The sequence below is a fragment of the Dunckerocampus dactyliophorus genome, chromosome 11, assembly GCF_027744805.1.
Source record: "Dunckerocampus dactyliophorus isolate RoL2022-P2 chromosome 11, RoL_Ddac_1.1, whole genome shotgun sequence".
NCBI classification, from domain to species: Eukaryota; Metazoa; Chordata; class Actinopteri; order Syngnathiformes; family Syngnathidae; genus Dunckerocampus; species Dunckerocampus dactyliophorus.
The window spans coordinates 16,971,547-16,990,794 of NC_072829.1; the positions used below are offsets into that span (position 1 = coordinate 16,971,547).

The 19,248-nt window shown below is 40.2% G+C and overlaps 1 protein-coding gene across 1 annotated transcript in view; it reads right to left on the reverse strand.

Moving 5' to 3' along the window:
- Positions 1-19,248, reverse strand: part of aff2 (AF4/FMR2 family, member 2) — a 211,890-nt gene that overhangs the window by 44,408 nt on the left and 148,234 nt on the right. Inside the window, exon 10 of the mRNA XM_054793060.1 lies at positions 9,030-9,067. Within this exon, the coding sequence (XP_054649035.1) occupies positions 9,030-9,067 (38 nt within the window). The remainder of the gene's footprint in view (positions 1-9,029; positions 9,068-19,248) is intronic.

Genomic DNA, 19,248 nt, shown 5'->3' on the forward strand with positions numbered 1-19,248 from the left:
CATGCATTTAAATTCTGATATTTACATTTGCAGTTTTTAGTCTGTTGAAGGAATACCCTAATTAAAACCCATCCATCCATCTTTTTTCAATGCCGCTTATCCTCATTAAGGTCGCAGGGGTATGCTGGAGCCTATCCCAGCTGACTTTGGGGAGAGGCAGGGTACACCCCGGACTGGTCGCCAGCCAATGGCAGGGCACATATAGATAAACAACCATTCACACTCACATTCATACCTGTGGACAATTTAGAGTCGCCAGTTAACCTAACGTGCATGTTTTTGGAATGTGGGAGGAAACCGGAGTAACCGGAGAAAACCCACACAGTAACCGGAGAAAACCCACACACGCACGAGGAGAACATGCAAACTCCGCACAGAGATTGTAATTAAAACCATCCAGCGCAAATGATTGTTGTTTTTTGCGGTGATTACTTCAAATTGTGATTACAATGCAACTGCTCATTTCAGTCACTGATGTGTTTTCAAATAATTTCCTGCCTTCTTTTAGACTCTGCGCTATTTCATCATTCTTTGCTTGATCTTAATTAATTTGAGAAGAATTCACATGGGCTATCTTTGATGCACCATACCATGAAGCCATTGAAAAGCTTGTGATTAAATGTTGACGACTACAAAAAGGTCATTCATTAAATTTGGAGGCGGGATTTTTAAATAACTTTGATTTACATGCTGACACATATGTATTTGTGTAAGTCATAAATTTTAAATAAGTCATAAACTTTCCTTTTGAAGCTCAAATGGTGTGGTTGAAGTTTTTTTTTAGGATGTTGGATGTCAAATAAGAAGTATTTGGTGTAGAGTATACTTGATTTTGCCAGCTTTTTAAAGTACTGTTATTATGACCTTGCAGCTGTTTATTACACTAGTCATTACAAAGGTTTAGACCTACTTTTGGGGTTTCATCAATCACTTTTTTTTAACACCAGTCATGGCTGTACATGCATATACAGGACGCTGTTGTGTTACGATGTGTTGTGGTTATGATGCATTCCCATAAATTATTAATATTGTGCCAAAAGAAAAGGAGAACGAAGGACAGAGAACGTCACGTTTGCTCTTTTTAGTTAACATTTTAACTTTAACCTCTATTATGTCTCCCAAGCGTGAGGCTTTTTAAGAAAAGGAAAGTGAAAAGTGAGGTGAAATTAGACATTGTGAAATGCTCCGAAAGTGTAGAAATGCCGACGGCCTATTGCTAGTTAAAAATGGTATTCTTGAACATGTGAACGGTTCTGCTCCTATGAAATGGACAGTGATAACTAAGAAGTGCAGTGGTCTTATTATTGAAGACTTCCTTGTCATGTTTCGCAGGACAGGAGCGAGTACTTCCTGTCCTGCTGCTCTTATTTTGGTGCGCTGCGCTTCCTGCAGCCGCTTCACCCCAGTGGTGTGTTGCACAGCTGGCCACAATTGCAATTTGTGGTGTTTAAAAGCCCAGTGTCGTCTCAAGTACGGCGCTGGTTCATTGTACTTTTCCTCTTCACCCGTCACATAATGTTCCTCCAACCTGTCTATTCTGCCTTTGACTACAAGTGTATGTTTTGTTACAGAGCCTTTTTTCACCTACCTCTGTTGCTTTCTGGTTATCAAGGCTTAGTTAAAAGACTTTCATTTTCCCACCGCTGCCTGTCTCTGCATACTGGGGGTCAAGCACTCGACAGCTCCACAGATCGTGACATTCCTCCTCCCATTAAGCCTGTTTCTCCCTCCCTTGCAACCCCACTTCATAAATCATGAAATATACAGCAGACATGTACCACTGTTTATGTTTCACTGATAATATTCTCTCATCAAGCATTGAGATTTTGTTCGGTGGTCCTTGAGCGCACTATAGTTGAGTGATGTGTGATGATTAAAAAGACAATTTATTTAAACAAACATGCATTAAAAAGTCATTTGGACCTGTGACCAACTCATGCATCCCAACCCTTTAGTTTGGGAAACCTTGCAAACAAACACTTGTGATGTGGTTGTTTGGTTGAAAACCAAAAGTGATGTCTGCGGTTACATAGATTTTGTACAATTGTGTTGCACACACCAACTCAAACTTCATCAACTAACCTTAGTTTGAGACATAAGGCACCACATGTAGCGCTCCACAAAATAGATTCGCATTTCAGATGCCACACTAATATTCTCAGCACAGTCATTAGCCAGTTTCAATATGTAATCCTGATTACATGATAGAGTTTATGACAAAGAGGGAAACTGCCAATCTTGTCTTAATATGCAGTGCAGCTGTTTACGGACACATAGATTGATTGTTTGGAAGTTATACATTGCTAAAATGAATTGAAATAAATAGAACCCAACATGAAATTACGTATGAAAGTCTATTTCCGTGTGCTGCGCTACAAAAGAAGCAGTTATTTTCTTGTGAAGGCTTAAAAGCAATAATTACAAATCTGTCCTTTACCTGTGGAAAGTAGTGATGGGGAAACTCAGATCCTTTTACTGACTCAAGTTGTCAGACACTGAAGTGAATCGGTCACTCGATTCATTCGAGTCTCCCGTCACAGAGCGCATGCGCAGAAGCGCGCACATGTGCAACTAGTTACACCCGTGAGTGATTGCGACTCAAGTCTTTGTTGAGCACACGTGAGACAGTGAAGAAACTCGAGTTTTTGCCAACCTTTGTGTCAGTGAAACTTGAGTCTTTGTGGAGTACCTGTGAGTCTGTAAAACTCAAGCCTTTGTTCCTGTTTGCAATGTGCCAATTAACCAGCAGGAATTGAAGATAAAGATCTGATTCGGATTCTCCCTTACCCCCCGTCACCACCATTATATTGATCATCCTTTGAGAACAATGGAGTGAGTGCCTTAGTGTCAGATAAAGCATAAGATGTAGCAGAGCGGGGCGCAGGAGGATCCAGCTGCACAACTACAGTTGAAGTCAGAGGTAAATATAGTCTCTTAAATTGGCCAAAGAGCTGTGTGAAAATTGAAGACTTGCGGTGGTATTTTGGGACTTTGGAGCAAAGATGTGGAGGCCATCTGGACTCAGTTCATCTGTCATCTCATCATCTTCCTTCAACTCACTGCTTCTGCCCTCCACTTGGCAGAGCTTCCCCTCTGCACAGCTGGCGCTACAATCTTCCTCTCAGTCTCTTTTTAAATCACTCTCACATACTTGTGCAAGCGTATGCATGTTTGCATATTACTCATGCCATGTGTGCGCATAATTGCATGTATGTGTACGTTTTAGCCATCATATAAAATATGAGAAAACGAATGAAATGCAATCAAATATTACCATAATAACATGTGAACTAGAAAAAAAACACATATACAACTATATGTAGACATATTTTGTGTCTTTATGAATCATAATTCCCACATTTTTTTTAACAGTGTGACAAACCTAAGTGTGTGTTTATGTGCCTGGGGCAATACTGTGGGGAAGGATATAATGGGTTTCCATTTGTGCGTGCAGTATGTAGTGTAATGCACTCTGGCAGCACAGGTGAGACACTGAAGAACTCAGTCACACTTGATACACTTGACTGGCAAGTGTAGTCGCACTTGTTTGACCCATCTGCCAAATTGTGGCGTACGAGTCGCAAGGGCACTCTTATCATAGAAGCAGAACTGAATTTAGCTGCTGATTATCCTCACAGATCTGAATAAAATGTTTCAACAGAACGCTGTCCATCCAGTCATTCATCTTTTGTTTTGATTTTTTTTTTCTTTCAGAGTCACAGACGGCGCTGGAGCCCAAGTGGACTTTTGACTGATCCCCTGTCAATCACAGGGGGAATGTGGAGAATATATTCCAATTTCAGCTACATCAAAAGGCAGGTATGTGAACATAGTGGTTCACATACAGTAGTGAACACTACGTGCACTGTGCACACTATTAAAAGCCCAGTGGAACACAGTAATTAGTAAATTATTAAAATTTTGCCGTTATACGCTAAAAATACTTTATTCATTATTGAGCATTTAACCGCATGCATGTTATTTTTAGCTATTATGTATTACTGCAACAAATGCTGAGGGTGATTTTGTGCAAGTAACATAAGTATAGTTGTCCCTCGCTGCTTCTCACTTCAATGTCATTCGTTGACGATGGGTTATTATTAGTCAAAAAATATGCATATGTAAGCACATTTTGCATATTTTTGCCATCAATAACCATTCTATTGGTCCTGTCCTTGGCTGTCTTTGCAGAGAGAGGCATTCTTTCATTTTCAGAATCATTTCTTGTTCTTTTTTTAATTCAAAGAATAGATGCTCTGATACTTTTCTGAAAGGTTCTTTCATGTATTCTCCATCTGTGAAAGGCTTCCCCCTCCTTACAATATCATGCGCAGCCCAGCGTTGCCAACTTGGCCATTTTCTCGCTAAATCTGGCGACGTTGCAAACCCTCTTGGTGACTCATTTTCCCAAAAGCGACTAGCGACAAATGTAGGGACTGGTATTTGGAGACGTAAAATTGAAAAAACGTATTGTTCCGCCCCGCCTCACAGCAGTCACAAGCGGGGTGACACTGTCAGCTCCGGCAGCACACTATCTGCCTCTCCTGGAGGCGCCACCTCGGCGATTAGCGTGTTACGGGCTCCAAACACATAGCTACAGCGCGCTTCTCGTTATAAAACAAATTTCAATAGCCTCATAAATTCTAATCCAGTTTTATTTTACTGTGCAGTAACTTGCTTCAGACTCAACTCCAAACTCCGTCAACTTTTTTCTCTCCAGTGAGACTCACCGCAAACACTAGCCTACCTCCCCTTCCCTTGCTCATCCAATCAGCAGTCAGAACGCAGTCTAGATACATTCACGGACTTGCGGTGAGTCGGGTATTATAAAATAATTTTCGAAATTGAACATTTCCCCTACTTCGGTGTTAAAAAAATCACCGAGGTGAGCAAAGGGAGCGCAACAACGAGGCTGAAGAGCCGCATGCGGCTCCGGAGCTGCGGGTTGCCGACCCCTGTAAAAGACAACGACAAAGTCATAAGTACATAAGTATTATTACTATATAAGCTTGTAGTAAGCGTACCAAATGAAACAAACTGTAGGCTAAGCTAGTGTGTATGTTAGTGTTGCTAGGTCTCATGAGACAAACAAGTGACTAGTTCCCTGAAAAGAAGCCCAAAACAGGGATGTCCAGAGTTTGCAAGCGACTACAAAAAAAAAACAAACAAGCCCAAAGTGACTTATAATAAATAAATAAATAGATAATCTCTTATTTTCTGTTGGAAAATAAAATAGGACTACAGGGGTGTTATTTCATGTCTAGAGGGCTCTAATTGTCACGCTCTGTGTCGTAGCCTGCATGACAGTTTTAGATTCACTTTTATGCCTTAGTTCTTGTTTTGATACTCTTATTTTGTAGTTCTTCCTGGTTTGCCTTTGCTGTTACCTGCCAGCTTTACATTTATGTTCCTACACACCTGTTTCTCATTTGTGTTCGATTATTTAGTGGAGCCATTGGCGTCTGCCAGGTAAGGTCTTAAACAGGTTTATTATGCTATAACTAGGAAAATATTACATTTCTAAATGAAGAATACTTTGCGGAAATTCACTTATCACGGTCAGGTCTGGAACCAATTAACCGGGATAAACGAGGGATCACTGTAACTTAATGTTCCTCAATTAATGTGCAACACTTGCATGTAGGATTAACTAGCAACCAATGGTGGTCTATCATTGCCACAATTATGTGTCAATGATCAATTTCTGCTCGAATTGTGCGGAATGTATGCATTTCAAATACTGTACAATCTTGCTAATTTTTTTGCACATTCCCTGTGTTTTGTATCACTCCTGGTTTTCCTGTGATAATTCTGACAATTTATTGTCGATTTATTTCATAATGGTGAATTTCTTGCTTAGTTATATATATATACTGTATATGTGTGTGTGTATATATTTTTAAATATTTTCTGTGTATGTTTCTATTGGATATAGCCCATGGATGGCTTATAGCAAGTGGAGATGCAGCATCCCTGTGGATACATGTCTGTGTGTGTGTACTCGCTGTGCAGAGCGAAAAGGGCTCATTAGTGGTAGCAAAGTAACACATGGCCTGGGGCACACACAAAACCATGAAACATTCTGTCCTTAACACACACACATGCATACGCACACACACGTTCCCACACTTGACAGACTGAGAGCACAACAAGCCTAATTTGGGAAAGAGTTTTAGATTCCCGTGCACCAGTTGGAGCTTAACTTTTTAATGACAGACAGGATTCATTTCTCGCAGGTCATTAATCATTCTCATGTAATCCATGTTCTCTTTTTTAAAAAAGAGATATTTTTTATCACCTCACCATCACCTCCTCTGCCTATCACCACCTTCTCGTGGTGGAGGGGTTTGAGTGCCTGAATGATCCTAGGATCTATGTCGTCCTGGGCTATATGAGAAAAGACAAAAGGAGACACTCAACCCGACCCGCAGTTTGGGTTTTGGAACCAAACTTCTTGAGAGTGGCTGGACCTTGTTCTACTCTGGAGTTGCTGCAGGGGAGAGCTGGAGAGCTGGTGTGGGCTTGTTAATAGCCCCCCAGCTCGTTGACTCCGTGTTGGAGTTATCCCCAGTGAACGAGGGTGTCACTTCCCTTCAACTGCATGTTAGGGAAAGGGTTCTGACCAGGGTTGGATATCGTATGAATTTGAATGATTCCGGTTTGCCAAGGCTGCCCTTTGTCACTGATTCTGTTCATTTTTTTATTGACAGAATTTCAAGGCACAGCCAAGACGTCGAGGGGGTCCAGTTTAAGGGTCTTAGGATCTCATCTCTACTATTTGCAGACAATGTGCTCGTGATGGACTCATCAGGCCGTGACCATCAGCGTTTACTGGGGTGGTTTGCAGCTGAGTGTTAAGCTTCTGGGATGAGACTCAGCACCTCCAAATCTGAACCAATGCACTCTACGAGTTGGGAGTGAGGTTTTCCCCGGGTGGAGGAGTTTAAGTATCTCGGGGTCTTGTTCACAAGTGAAGGAAAGTTGGAGTATGAGACTGACAGGCGGAAGGGTGAAGCGTTTGCAGTGATGAGGTAGTTGTACCGGACCGTCAAGAGCTTTGGGTCATGAAAGAACGCGATTGCGCATACATGAGGCCGGAATGAGTTTCCTCCATAGGGTGGCTGAACTCACCCTAAGACACATGTGTCAAACTTGTGCCCTGGAGGGCCGAGACGCTGCAGGTTTACTCTCCAACCAGTTACTTCAGCAGGTGATTTAATTGATGAGCTCCTTCCCTCAAACTGAAGGTGTTGATCATTCAAATCACCTGCTTTAGTGACTGGCTGGAAAGAAAACCTGCAGTGTCTCGGCCCTCCATGGCACGAGTTTGACATCCCTGCCCTAAGACATAGGGTGAGGAGCTCGGCCATCCGAGAGGAGCTCGGACTTCAGCCGCTGTTCCTTCACATCGAGAGGAACCAGTTGAGGCGGCTCGGGCATCTTGTCTGGATGCCTCCCTGGTGAGGTGTTCTGTGCATGCCCAGCCAGGAGAAGACCCAGAGGCAGATCTAGGACATGCTGGAGGGTTCCTGTCTCACAGCCGACCTGGGAACGGCTCTGTGTCCTCCCTTTGAAACTGGAAGAGCTGGCTGGTGACGGAGAAGTCTGGACTTCCCAACTGAGATTGCTACGCCCGGGACCCCGGCACGGATTTGGGATTTTGTAGTAATTTTGTGACATTGAAGAAAACATTTTATCAAAACAAAAATTCTGTTTGCAGTACATTTAGATTCTCAACCAGAGCTGTTTTTGACATTTCACAACATTTTTATGAAAGGGGTCCTTTGCTGCTCATTTCAGGGGCTTTCAGCAAAATAGTAACTTTCTTTTCATAACATAACAAATCTCATGTTGTGTACAGGGTGTATCTGCATTCTTCTCCTCTTGGCCAACATGCTCGGATTCTACAGCTTTCTCCCGGACCCCGCCTACTTTGTTACAATGGGTCGAGGGTCTGCTCCAGCTCCAGCTCCCCAACCCAATCCCCCGTCAATCTCAGGGTTGAATAGAGACACACACACCTCAACCGGTAATGTGAAAATTGTTATCATTGGATATAATTGGGTGACTATTAGAGAATCCAACGTCCAACAGTGCTTTATTCACAAAACTATTGTCTGTGAAGTGAAGAAAGTAGAGGAGCAGTGACCGTTTGGTAGGTCTTTAGCTCCCCCGAAAACAAAAAATCTAGATACACAATTCTTAAATCTGAAAACACACTTTCTGGTAGACATTTATTTATTTTTTTTGCAAAATGGCAGCCATAAAGTGTTTTGAGCATCGGCCGCCAATTACCACTGGACACCTAGTGAAAGAAATTCAAAAGATCGTATGGAAATCTCATGAAGTTCTCATCCCTGACCATTTAGGAGCAGCATAAAAATAAAAGCAGGGATAACTTTAAAATACACCAACCTTAGGATATGGCACTTCCACATCATGTACAACAACCATGTTTGGTTCTAACTTTTTATGACTGTAAACTGATCTGAAGGGTGCTTAAAAGGCCAGAAAGATTATAAAAAGATTACTAAGACTAATTTTTAATGAATACAAAGCAGAATACTAATGCAGTCTCTGAATAATAATAATATTACTCCTAATAATAAAAAAAACATGTATGCTTAATGAGTTAAGTTTAATCTCAATATAACAAGGGACGAAAGATAAACGGACAGAGAAGTCATGGAGGTTCACACAATAATCAAGCTGACAAAAATCCAAATAGCGACATAAAGCCAAGCTAATGGGGTACATGTAGACAGATGTTCAGTGGTTTATGCATGAACCAACAAACAGTGACACCTGCTACCTCGTGAGATGAGATATAGTTGTGTTGGTGCAGAATGGCAACTGAGGATTTTATAGTAAGCACACACCTTTGCAGATGTTTCAGATAACTGCAGCGACTGTGGCTCCAGATTGCTTAATGATATGTTCATAATAACCTTGAAACACCCCTACGTTTTAAAAGACCTAAGCAACATTTCATTTTATAAAACAGCATAACAAAAGGGTGTGTGTCTTACCTCAAGGCTGTTGCTCGGGCTTTGGGCTTGTCAGATACCTATCAACACACACAGACACTTGTGTTAAAATATTCTGTATTGCAGTACTGTGTCAGTGTTGATGTGTGTGTGTGTGTGTGTGTGTGTTTGTGTGTGCCCTATACACCTCTAGTCACATCATCAACAAACTCCAGCGAGTCTGTTCTATTGCTGGCTTGGCTGAATATACAAGCCAGATATCGTAAAAAAATAGATGAATGTGATGGAGTGAATCCATCCACTCTTTAAGGCTCTGTCTCGCATGCCCTGTTTAACGATTCCATCTGAATAACAAAGGCATAAGCTTTTTGGACTTTTTAATTTCTTTTCCAGCTGGTTTACAGACGTATCGAGACATTCAAAATTTCCAATGTCCTGCTTCCCAAAGGGATTTGCGGTTGTCATACTTTACGCTGGCATTTTTTTGTCGTTTGACCGTAACTCAGGCGGTTTTTAGACTTTCATGGCTGTTGGTACTGCAACAGTTTGATTGAGCATACGTTGATCAGTCATGCCTGGAGGGTGAGGCTCAAAGGTAATGTCATGAACAGGCAACTGTTGTGTAAAAACTATGAAAAAGTCAAGTGTGTGAGTTTTTGTCTGTCAAAGGCCACGTTCACATTGCAAATCAATTGCAAATTTTTTACTCATGTGACCTGCATCTGATTGTTTGGAGGGGTCCTGCATTTCTATTCAACAAAATACCCCTTTTCTGCCTTTGCACATAACCTTAACATTTTTGTTGCATACACTTGTTTTCATTACTACATCTTGATTATGTTCCTAAGCCAGAAATAAGTGTGAACAGTACAACTGCAATTTTTTCAAATGCAACTCAGGCCTCTTTCGTATGTGGTCATAAATCCAAAATGTACCCGATGCTACTGCAGTCTGAGCGTTCGGGTCCTGTATATCTAACCTACAGTATACGTCATCAAAAGGCAACGCACGTCACAATTTGTCACCAAAACAGACAGGCGTAAAGAGTAATGGTAGATGAAGGAGCAGAAAACAGTCAGAGGCAAAAAGAAGATGTTTTGGAACTGACTGAACTCCAGACTTGTCAACATCCCACCACTACACAAAATAATTTAGTTAATAAAATCCGGTTGGACAAATCCCATCAAATTGCCACATATGCACCAGGACTGAGACCATGAATTGGAGCCATGACTACTTAACATACAAACGAGTGTGATGCTGTGTGTTGTGCGCATGCGTGCAATATATTGCATTCACTTTACACACAAATACAATACATTTTATGTGAACGACTAGATAAAAAGATCAGATTTTAACAAAAAAATCCAAATTGGGCATCCTACCCTGCATTGTGAACATAGCCAAAGCGTGACTTAAAACACCTTTTGTTACGTATACTTCAGCAGATATTACTCAGCAGAGGCTTCTTGGCGTTACTCATGCTGTTCTGTCCACCGTCCACAAAATTTTAATTTTCCGCCCATCCATCTTCGCGGGTATGCTGGAGCCTATCCCAACTGACTTCGGTCGCCAGCCAATAGCAGGGCACATATAGACAAACAATTCACACTCACATTGTGAGAAAATGATGTGTCGCCAGTTAACCTAACATGCCTAACGTGTTTTTGGAATGTGGGAGGAAACCAGAGTACCCGGAGAAAACCCACGCACGCACGGGGAGAGGTCTTCCCGATGTCCTGTATGTGTGGCCAACATGCTAACCACTAGGCCACTGTGCAGCCCCCGTATGACACCATCTGATGTAAATATTTAGAAGGGGGAAGGCAGAATCCGTGGAACAGAGCCTTAAAAAGAACGACTTTTCACAAGATTTTCCCAGCCTGTGCTTCCTTCTGCCCTTGCAAGGAGTTCAAGAACTACAAAAGTATGGAGGCATATCATTTCTGTACATCTGTTTAGGTCCGCAAATGAAGAATTAAGGCCATGAAGGACAATATTATTATAATTAAACAAATAATTAAATATATTATTGAATTAAAATTAAATTAAAATTAAATTAAATTAAAAATTAAATATATTATTTGTGTATGGATGTGGATGCATGCCGTGCGATCTTTGTTTATCAGAGTTGGTTTCTGTGTTGTAAAGCAGTGACATGCGGTGAAGTTTATGGCTGGTGAGGCCATAACATGCCATTTTACGATGTGGACATGTGCGGCTTATAGTCCGGCGCGTCTTACATATGTACAAATCTGTTTTTCTCTCTAAATTTAGTGCACCGGTGCATCTTATACACCGGAAATTCCAGTCGTATGCGTTGGATCATGAGCTGTTCCTTACTTTTCCCATCATTTTGATACTGGTTGACCTTGGTTTCATTTGCTTAATACTTCTATTTTAAGTTGAAATAAATAAATTATGATTTTTTTTAATTCCTAAAAAATAACAAATATGGTAAAGTTCTTATTGTAATTTTTACATATAGATGATGCATGTGATGCATTTCTTCTTACTACACCTATTCTCTCATCTCAGTCAATTTTATACATGGCTACATTAGTTACAAAAACAAAAAAAATATTAGTTCAGTTTTCCATTTTATTCATTTTCAGCTGATGATAAAAATGAATTCACGTTTAGCTCCTTTTTCTGTCTCTCAAGGAATGAGGTGATTAACGACTCCAGTGGTTTTGTGGTTCTGTGCTGCAGACATGAATAACAAACCTTGTCAGATCTGTGACTCAGGGATTTGCAGGGTTCATGAAGAGTATCTGTACAGAAATATTGCCCGTGGGGGTTTCAAGAAAAATACAGGCTGCAATTATTCACTAAACCTACAAACGTGGCTTCAGCCTGGATGACAAGCCAGTCTAGATATTACGAGTATTCAAAACATGAACATAGTACTTAATAATACACACTCATTGGGACGCAACGGTAGCTCCAAATAATCAGCCTAATGGGATCATGTACATATGGTCCTCGTGATATGTTGTTTCGTGTTATCCCATTTCGTGTTATGCGGTTTCGTGTTCCAACGTTTTGTGTCACGACGTTTCATGTTACGCCATTTCGTGTCATCATATGACATGTCACGATGACGATGATGATTATCACTCACTCCCATAAATTATGACTGGTGTACCAAAAAAAACCAAGAACTAGTTATGTGCATGTGGCGGAAGGATACGTACCAGATAGAGCACATCATCACTAGTCATAGTCTCTACACCAGGGGTGGCCATTACGTCGATCGCGAGCTACCGGTAGATCGCCAAGGTAGTTTGGGTCGATCGCGTAAACGTCACTTTGTAGTTGTCATATGACATCAGTCAGCTGACATTAAGCTCACCTCCTGATTCGCACTTGCTCCCCCGCAGCGTTTCAAGCTACACACAAAGATGCAACTTTCATCTTTATTATTGTGATTATGGATGAACTAACTCTGTGGTAAGATGTCTATATCTATAATCAGTGTTTTCTATACGTTCGCTTCTTAAACTATTATTTCATGATGAAATTAAAAATGTGCCCGTTGGTGAAACCTTTTCAATATGTTGCCTTGACTTCGGCTGCATTGTCTTTTACATAATCATTTTAAATTCTTGTATATCGCTCATGTTTGATAGCAAATGCTAACTGGATGTAATACATACTAAGAAAAGTGGAGAAATGCCGATCAACATTGACTGCAAGCTGCTCAAACACTGCAAACATCATCAAGTATAAAGATGGTATCTTTGAATATGTGCTCTTATGAAACAGACAGTGCTAACTACGCAGCATGGTGGTCTCACTTCCTCCTCCCAATAAGCCTCTCTCTCCCTCCCTTGCAACACCCCTTCTAGTGTCCAGGGATGAAAGCAAGCAAGTTTATTACTGTTTCATTTAAATCTTGTATTTAATATTTTGATTACAATATTTATATGTCCTTCATGTGTTCTCTGTAGTGTGAGTGCCTTAGGTGTTACTTTGGTGTAAGCTCCGACTTACACTAAAACTCGCTCTTGTAGGAACGGAACGTGCACGTAGACCAATGACCTCCAGTATAAGAGCTGAATCCGAAATTGTCTTACAAAAGGTATTTACTGTTCTCATGGTAATGAGTTGATATTATTTTTTTTGCATTCATTTGCAGCGGTGCGGGCGTTGCAGACTACAACCACAACCACTGATAGTGAATATAATCTTTCAAAAGAGAGAATATTTGATGAAGCTCTTGTATTAGAGATCATTAGAGTATGAAGGTGTCCGTAATGGAGAGCCTCGCGAATCTCACAAAAACCTTTCCTTGGATCCTTATCTTCCAGTGTGTGCAAGTCATCACCTCAGGGTTGGTGATGCGGTTTTAACAAGATACCCCCACACAGTCTTGAACAACAACCGAACAATGGCTTATCTTTCCAGCAGTCTGTATAAAGCATTTCTAACTGAAGACATGGCTCGGAATCCTTAATCTCTGATGCAAGCTTCATGCAGAGCTCTGCTGAAAACATAACCGTTTAAAGCAGTGGTCCCCAACCCCCGGTACCGGGCCGCGGGTCATTTGGTACCGGGCCGCACAGAAAGAAAAAATAATTTCCATTATTATTTTTTTTCCCACCTAATTTGTAGTCTTAATGATGTTTTATTTTGAAAAGTGTCTGGATTCTCTCTGTTACATCCGTCTCACTTGACATCCATTGTGCGTGAGCTAACTTGCTTTCTTGCCGCCGATAGACTTCTACTGTATTTTTAGCATTTTTCTTTCACCTCATATTTGGTCTCAAATGCTGATACTAAGTGGGAATGCATAAAGGTAAGTTTTGATGACTTATTGAGTGCTAATGTGCACATTTGTGTCAAGTATATTCATGCTAGCACACTGCCTTTTACCACACACGTCAAACAGCGATGCAATAATCTCCCTGGAAAAAATCCAGGCTTGAACTGGTGGATAGTGGGTCGGCATTCATTTTTTGCTTTAATTTGTTGTTCAATGTTGAGCATGTCTTAGTTTTACAGTATATATAATAAATAAGATACATAAAATTAGATCGCTATAATGTACGCCCTCCCCCGGTCTGCAGCAGATTTGTGGGGACACAAATCAAAAAAGGTTGGCGACCACTGGTTTAAAGCACATGTCAAACTCAAGGCCCGGGGGCCAGATGCGGCCCGCCACATCATTTTACGTGACCCGCAAAAGCCTGGGAATAATGTAAATCAATCATGCACTTCACCTTTTTCCTTCTAAATATATTTCTTCTTTCTTTTGGACAAAATCGTAATGCATGCAGTTCTTCTAAACTTTAATATCATCTGATCATGCAACAAGCTTTGTTGTTATCAATCATAAATACTTAAATGTCTGCTCGTCACCTTGACATTCTCGCTTCGCTTCTCATTTCAAAGCAAGTTATCCATCAATTTGTTACTATAAATGTAATAATCAAATGCATGGCCAATTGTGTAATAATATTATGAGGTTACAGTCATGTTGTCAGATTTCTTTCATATTCATAAATATTGCCAGTTACCAGTGGCCCACAAGGAAAACGAGTTTGACACCCTTAATTTAAGGCATGACTGCTTGTTATGGTGAAGGGAGTCTTTCCCTTTAAAGACTAGGATGGCTTACCAGCGTACAAGCTGTTATTATTGTCAGGACAGAGATACATTGTGCAGTAATCTCTCACCACTCCATGCTTCAAATTTTCCAGATTCAATCACGGTTTTTCAAAACTATATTAATTAATACATAATGCTGTTTTGTGCTTGAATATGGCCTCTTATTAGTCCAAAATATGCATGTTTAAGCAAATCTTATATTCTACACTGGTCACGAGGTTACATGGATGAGAAGTACTGTACAGAAATGGAAAGTTAAACAAGGAAAAAGGAACTCTCCCTATGCTAGCATGTGTGAGTCTATATCTTATGTTTTATTTTCTCTTATTTTGCCTCTTTTATTTTCTATTACGTCTACTATATTGGCTCATCCATCCATCCACTTTCTATGCCGCTTATCGTAATTCGGGTCACGGGGGTATGCTGGATAAGGAATATAATAATAATAAGGAATCCTACTTCGCGGAAATTCACTTATGACAGTCGGGTCTGGCAACAATTAACAATAGACAAGGGATTACTATGTTGCTTTTCTATCTCACAATTAGTTCAATCATACCTGTCAGTATTTGCATTTGAAAATGAGGGACATTTTCGGGAAAATAAGGAAATGTGTGGAAAAACCAAACTACTCACTGCCAATATGTTGCATTATTGTGCTCGTAGATTGCTGTTGCTCAAGCGTGGATACCGTCACCGTTGGCACGTCAGTATTTGGAAGGGATTTATTTTTTTCGGATGAAAGTTAAAATACGAGAAATTAATGAGAAACTATTTAAATGAGAAAGAAGACCAAAATGCGGGAGTTTCCCGAGGATGACGGGAGAGTTGTTGTCCAATCTCATTCACGACAAATTTGACTATTTTCCAACCAAATGAAACCCTGAAATTAGAAAATGAATGTCTATATTTTCTAATTACAATGCCTTCAAAAGTTGTAGTTATAATGGTCAAGTCAGTGGGATTTTTTGGTCAGGACCTCAACGGGTCATAAACTAAGAAATAAAAAAAAAAAATGAAAGCATCGAAATCAATTTTATTACTAATCTTATGTATAGTTAAGCCTGATATTTGAAATATAGCCCAAGCCCCCTAACATTTATCATATGGAAAATAACTAATTGTGTGCATATTTTGAAAAGCAAAAACAATTACCTCATTGAATCAGATGGACATTTAAAGGGTTAAACAGTAATTACATAATTATTGATTAGAACTCAAGTTGATTGAAAAATTGCAGTTTTTGGGAGGGGACTTTCTTGCCTCATGGGACCTCAAAGGGTAGTAAATTAAAGTGACCCCAGAAGGTTAACCCTGTGGTTGTCTTGCACACTGGAACGGGCGTCGCAAGTGAGAGAATGACAACTTTATTGGGAGGAGGAAGTCTTAATAATATACTACTTCGTTATCACTGTCCATTTCATAGTAGACGATCCTTTCACATGTTTAAGAATAGCATCTTTGCCTGGACCGGCAAGCCAATGTCGGTTTCTCCACTTCTCCGCTGAGCGTTTTGTGATCTAATTTGACTTTTCACTTTCACTTCCCTTTTCTTTTATGCGCTGCCATCAGAAGAGTTTGCCTCATTCTTGGGAGTCATAAGAGTGGTTCAGCATAGAAAGGTAACTAAAAGGAACAAAAGTGACGTTGTCCTTCCAAAACGGTGTAAAACAAGGACCACGAGTACCTTATTTACTCCTGTTTGCTATCACATCCATCAAGCTTCATTTGACAAGGTATTTGTTTTTCAAGGTCAATGCTCTCCACTTGTCTCTGGAAACATTTTGCTGCACTTCTTCTGAAGATGCAATTCAACATCTTATTTAACTCGGGTGACATTGACACCTAATCAGTAAATAATCAAGTGTTTATTGTCTTTTCAACAAAAGTAGACAGTATTCATGTTTGGCATTCTGCCATTTGATTTCGACGCAACCCGAGCTGTGATATTAGTTCATGTGGAAAGTCAAGGATGCTCGCTTCATTGCTGAGATGTGTGGAAAATGCATTATTAGAGTTGATACACTGTACTATACCGTGATGTATTTTGTAGTCTTAGGAGCGGTTGTCCCTTACTGTTAGTTTGTTCTTAAGCCATTGGGTTAAATATAACTTGACAACTGTGAACATGCATTATTTAACAAGCTATGACATGGTTAGAAGCTAAAGAAGCCAAGTGTTAAATGATAAACAAATTAAGCACATAATGGCAAATAAATGTTATTGATAGTTGGTTCTGTTTGTTTTTAGGTTAAGATTGGCCAACTCTAGACAGAATTCTGTTGAATAGCAGGTCGTAGCACAGCATATACTTTGTTTTTTTTAGCAACTGACCTTTTATTCTAATTTACAAAATTATTAGGAGTGTAACGGTACACCATAATTGCAGTTTGGTAGGTACCTTGGGTTTATGGTCACGGTTCGGTGCATTTTCGATACAGGGAACAAAGGAAAAGGGAACAAAATGCAAAGCATAAACAAAAAACATGAAGCATAAAAGATAAAAAAATGAAACATTAAAAAACTGCAAACTGTAATTCTCCGGAAAATAAAATAATAACAATGAATCAATGAGTAATCAATTATCCAATTAATCAACAACTACTTTGTGATTCAATTTATCGTTTTTTCCATTTAAAAATGTAAATATCCTCTGGTTTCAGCCTCTCAAATGTAAATATTTTTTAATTTCCTTCGTCGTCCATGAAAGCAGACCTACCATCTTTGTATTCACACACATCAGCTTTAACTTTGAAAAACAGTGGTCGACATTTTTGCCTCTTTTCTGATATGTTGCAGACCAAACCACTAGATGTTTGTGTTTGGTTCATATTGATTTGGTGCATATAGGGCATATTGACTGTATTTATGAATATGAGTATTTTTGTAAATTGTACATGCACATCAGGGGTGTAGAAAAGTGTAGAAAACACACATTTTTCCAGAGCAGAGCCGTCAAACAAGTGACTTTTTTTTCAACGTAACTCCCCGCAACAAGTGAACAGATAACCTTTGTTATAGATATAGGTCTGCGTTTCCGTGTGTTGCTTATTGAATCGTTTGCTCACCACTTAATCTTTGCTGTGGAGGAGCAACAGCAAATCAGGAGGGAAGCTTAAAGTCAGCTGACTGATGTCATATGACATGGGTGTCATGACGTGCGTAATGCTTGCGATCGACCCGCACTACCTTCAACGTAATGTTCCCCCCCGGTCTAGGGCCTAACCGATTACTCAATCAAACAGCAAGCTTCAGATTATAGTCGTCAGCACTCACCACTTCGCAGTTCGAATTTCACAGCTTCACTGAATCCCGGTTTTTCCAAAAATGTATTCATTAAAAGTCATGCTGTTTCGTGGATGAATGCATTTTTTATTAGCAAATTGTATGTGTTTTTTGCCTAAATTAAGCATTTTCATGCATTAAAATGGATAAAAGTGTATTCCACACTGGTCACTAGGTGTCAGTAATGTTACTGTAATATGCTCCAGACTTCATCGCTGGAAGAACAGGATTTTATTGCAGGTTTGAATTATCTCACAAACAGATACAATAATTCCTAATAAAAATCCCTAATAAAAACACAGACTACTGTTAAGACCATAACCCACGCCGAGATAAAACTCAACTCTGAATCCCCGACGTCACTTCCTGTCCGCTTGCCATTCCCCTCCCCTAGGAAACACATTTATGAGTCTTATTTCTGTCTTAAATGGCTTATTTATTCTTATTAAATTGCAGGCCAAAGTGTGAAAAAAGTGCGACTATAGTCCGGAAAATACAGTAGATACAGATGGAAGGAGACAAGGATGGGAATTCTATGTGTGAGCTCACCCCAAAACAATGAACAGAAAGATGTTCATAGAGCTCCTTTCTTGGAGGCTTTTTCAACACGAGCGAACCCACTTTTACGTTAGCAATACGACCTTTTGTTAGCACATTGTGGTTTTCAGAAAGTAAAATTACTTTGCAGGGGGCTTATGTGGAGTCGACTTTGGCGCCTTTCCCTGTGTTCTGGACATTTTTACCAGCTGCAGTTGAACTTTTATAGAAAACCAGAGCTTTTAAGTCTGACCTTGCTTTGACCAAGGTGATCTGTCATCACAGAGAGAAATGTGCAGGGAGCGGGAGACAAAGGACATTCGTGCAGTGGTAATTGGGTTGGTGTTTTTCTTTCAGCTTTTAAAGTCGCCAGGAACATCTCTCTTCCCTCCTCGCTCTCTCTCGCTTCCTCTCCTCTTTTTCCATCTGCCCGTCTTTCCTCAGCTCCTTCTTTCAATTCCCTGCCCTCCTTCGTGTCTTTGCTCGGCGCAAAAACATATTCATCATACTCCTCTGCTGCCCTCACAGCGCCGCGCCTCAGAATACTAATGATAGTGTGTCTGTGTGTGTGAGGTTGCCAACATTTGTGCAACACACACGTGTCTGTGTATTTGATTATGAATGTATGTGTGTGTTGTGTTTTACTTGAGGCTATAAAAGCTTGATAATACACCATGCACTCATTTGCTATAAGCCTATTAACTGCATGCACGGAAAAATGCCACTGGATTCATGTCAGCCTTTTTCTCTTTACATTTCTCCCTCTCCCTCCTCCCGTCTGCACACTTATTTGCTCTGTCTTTGTCTCTCCATTTCCTCTTTTTAC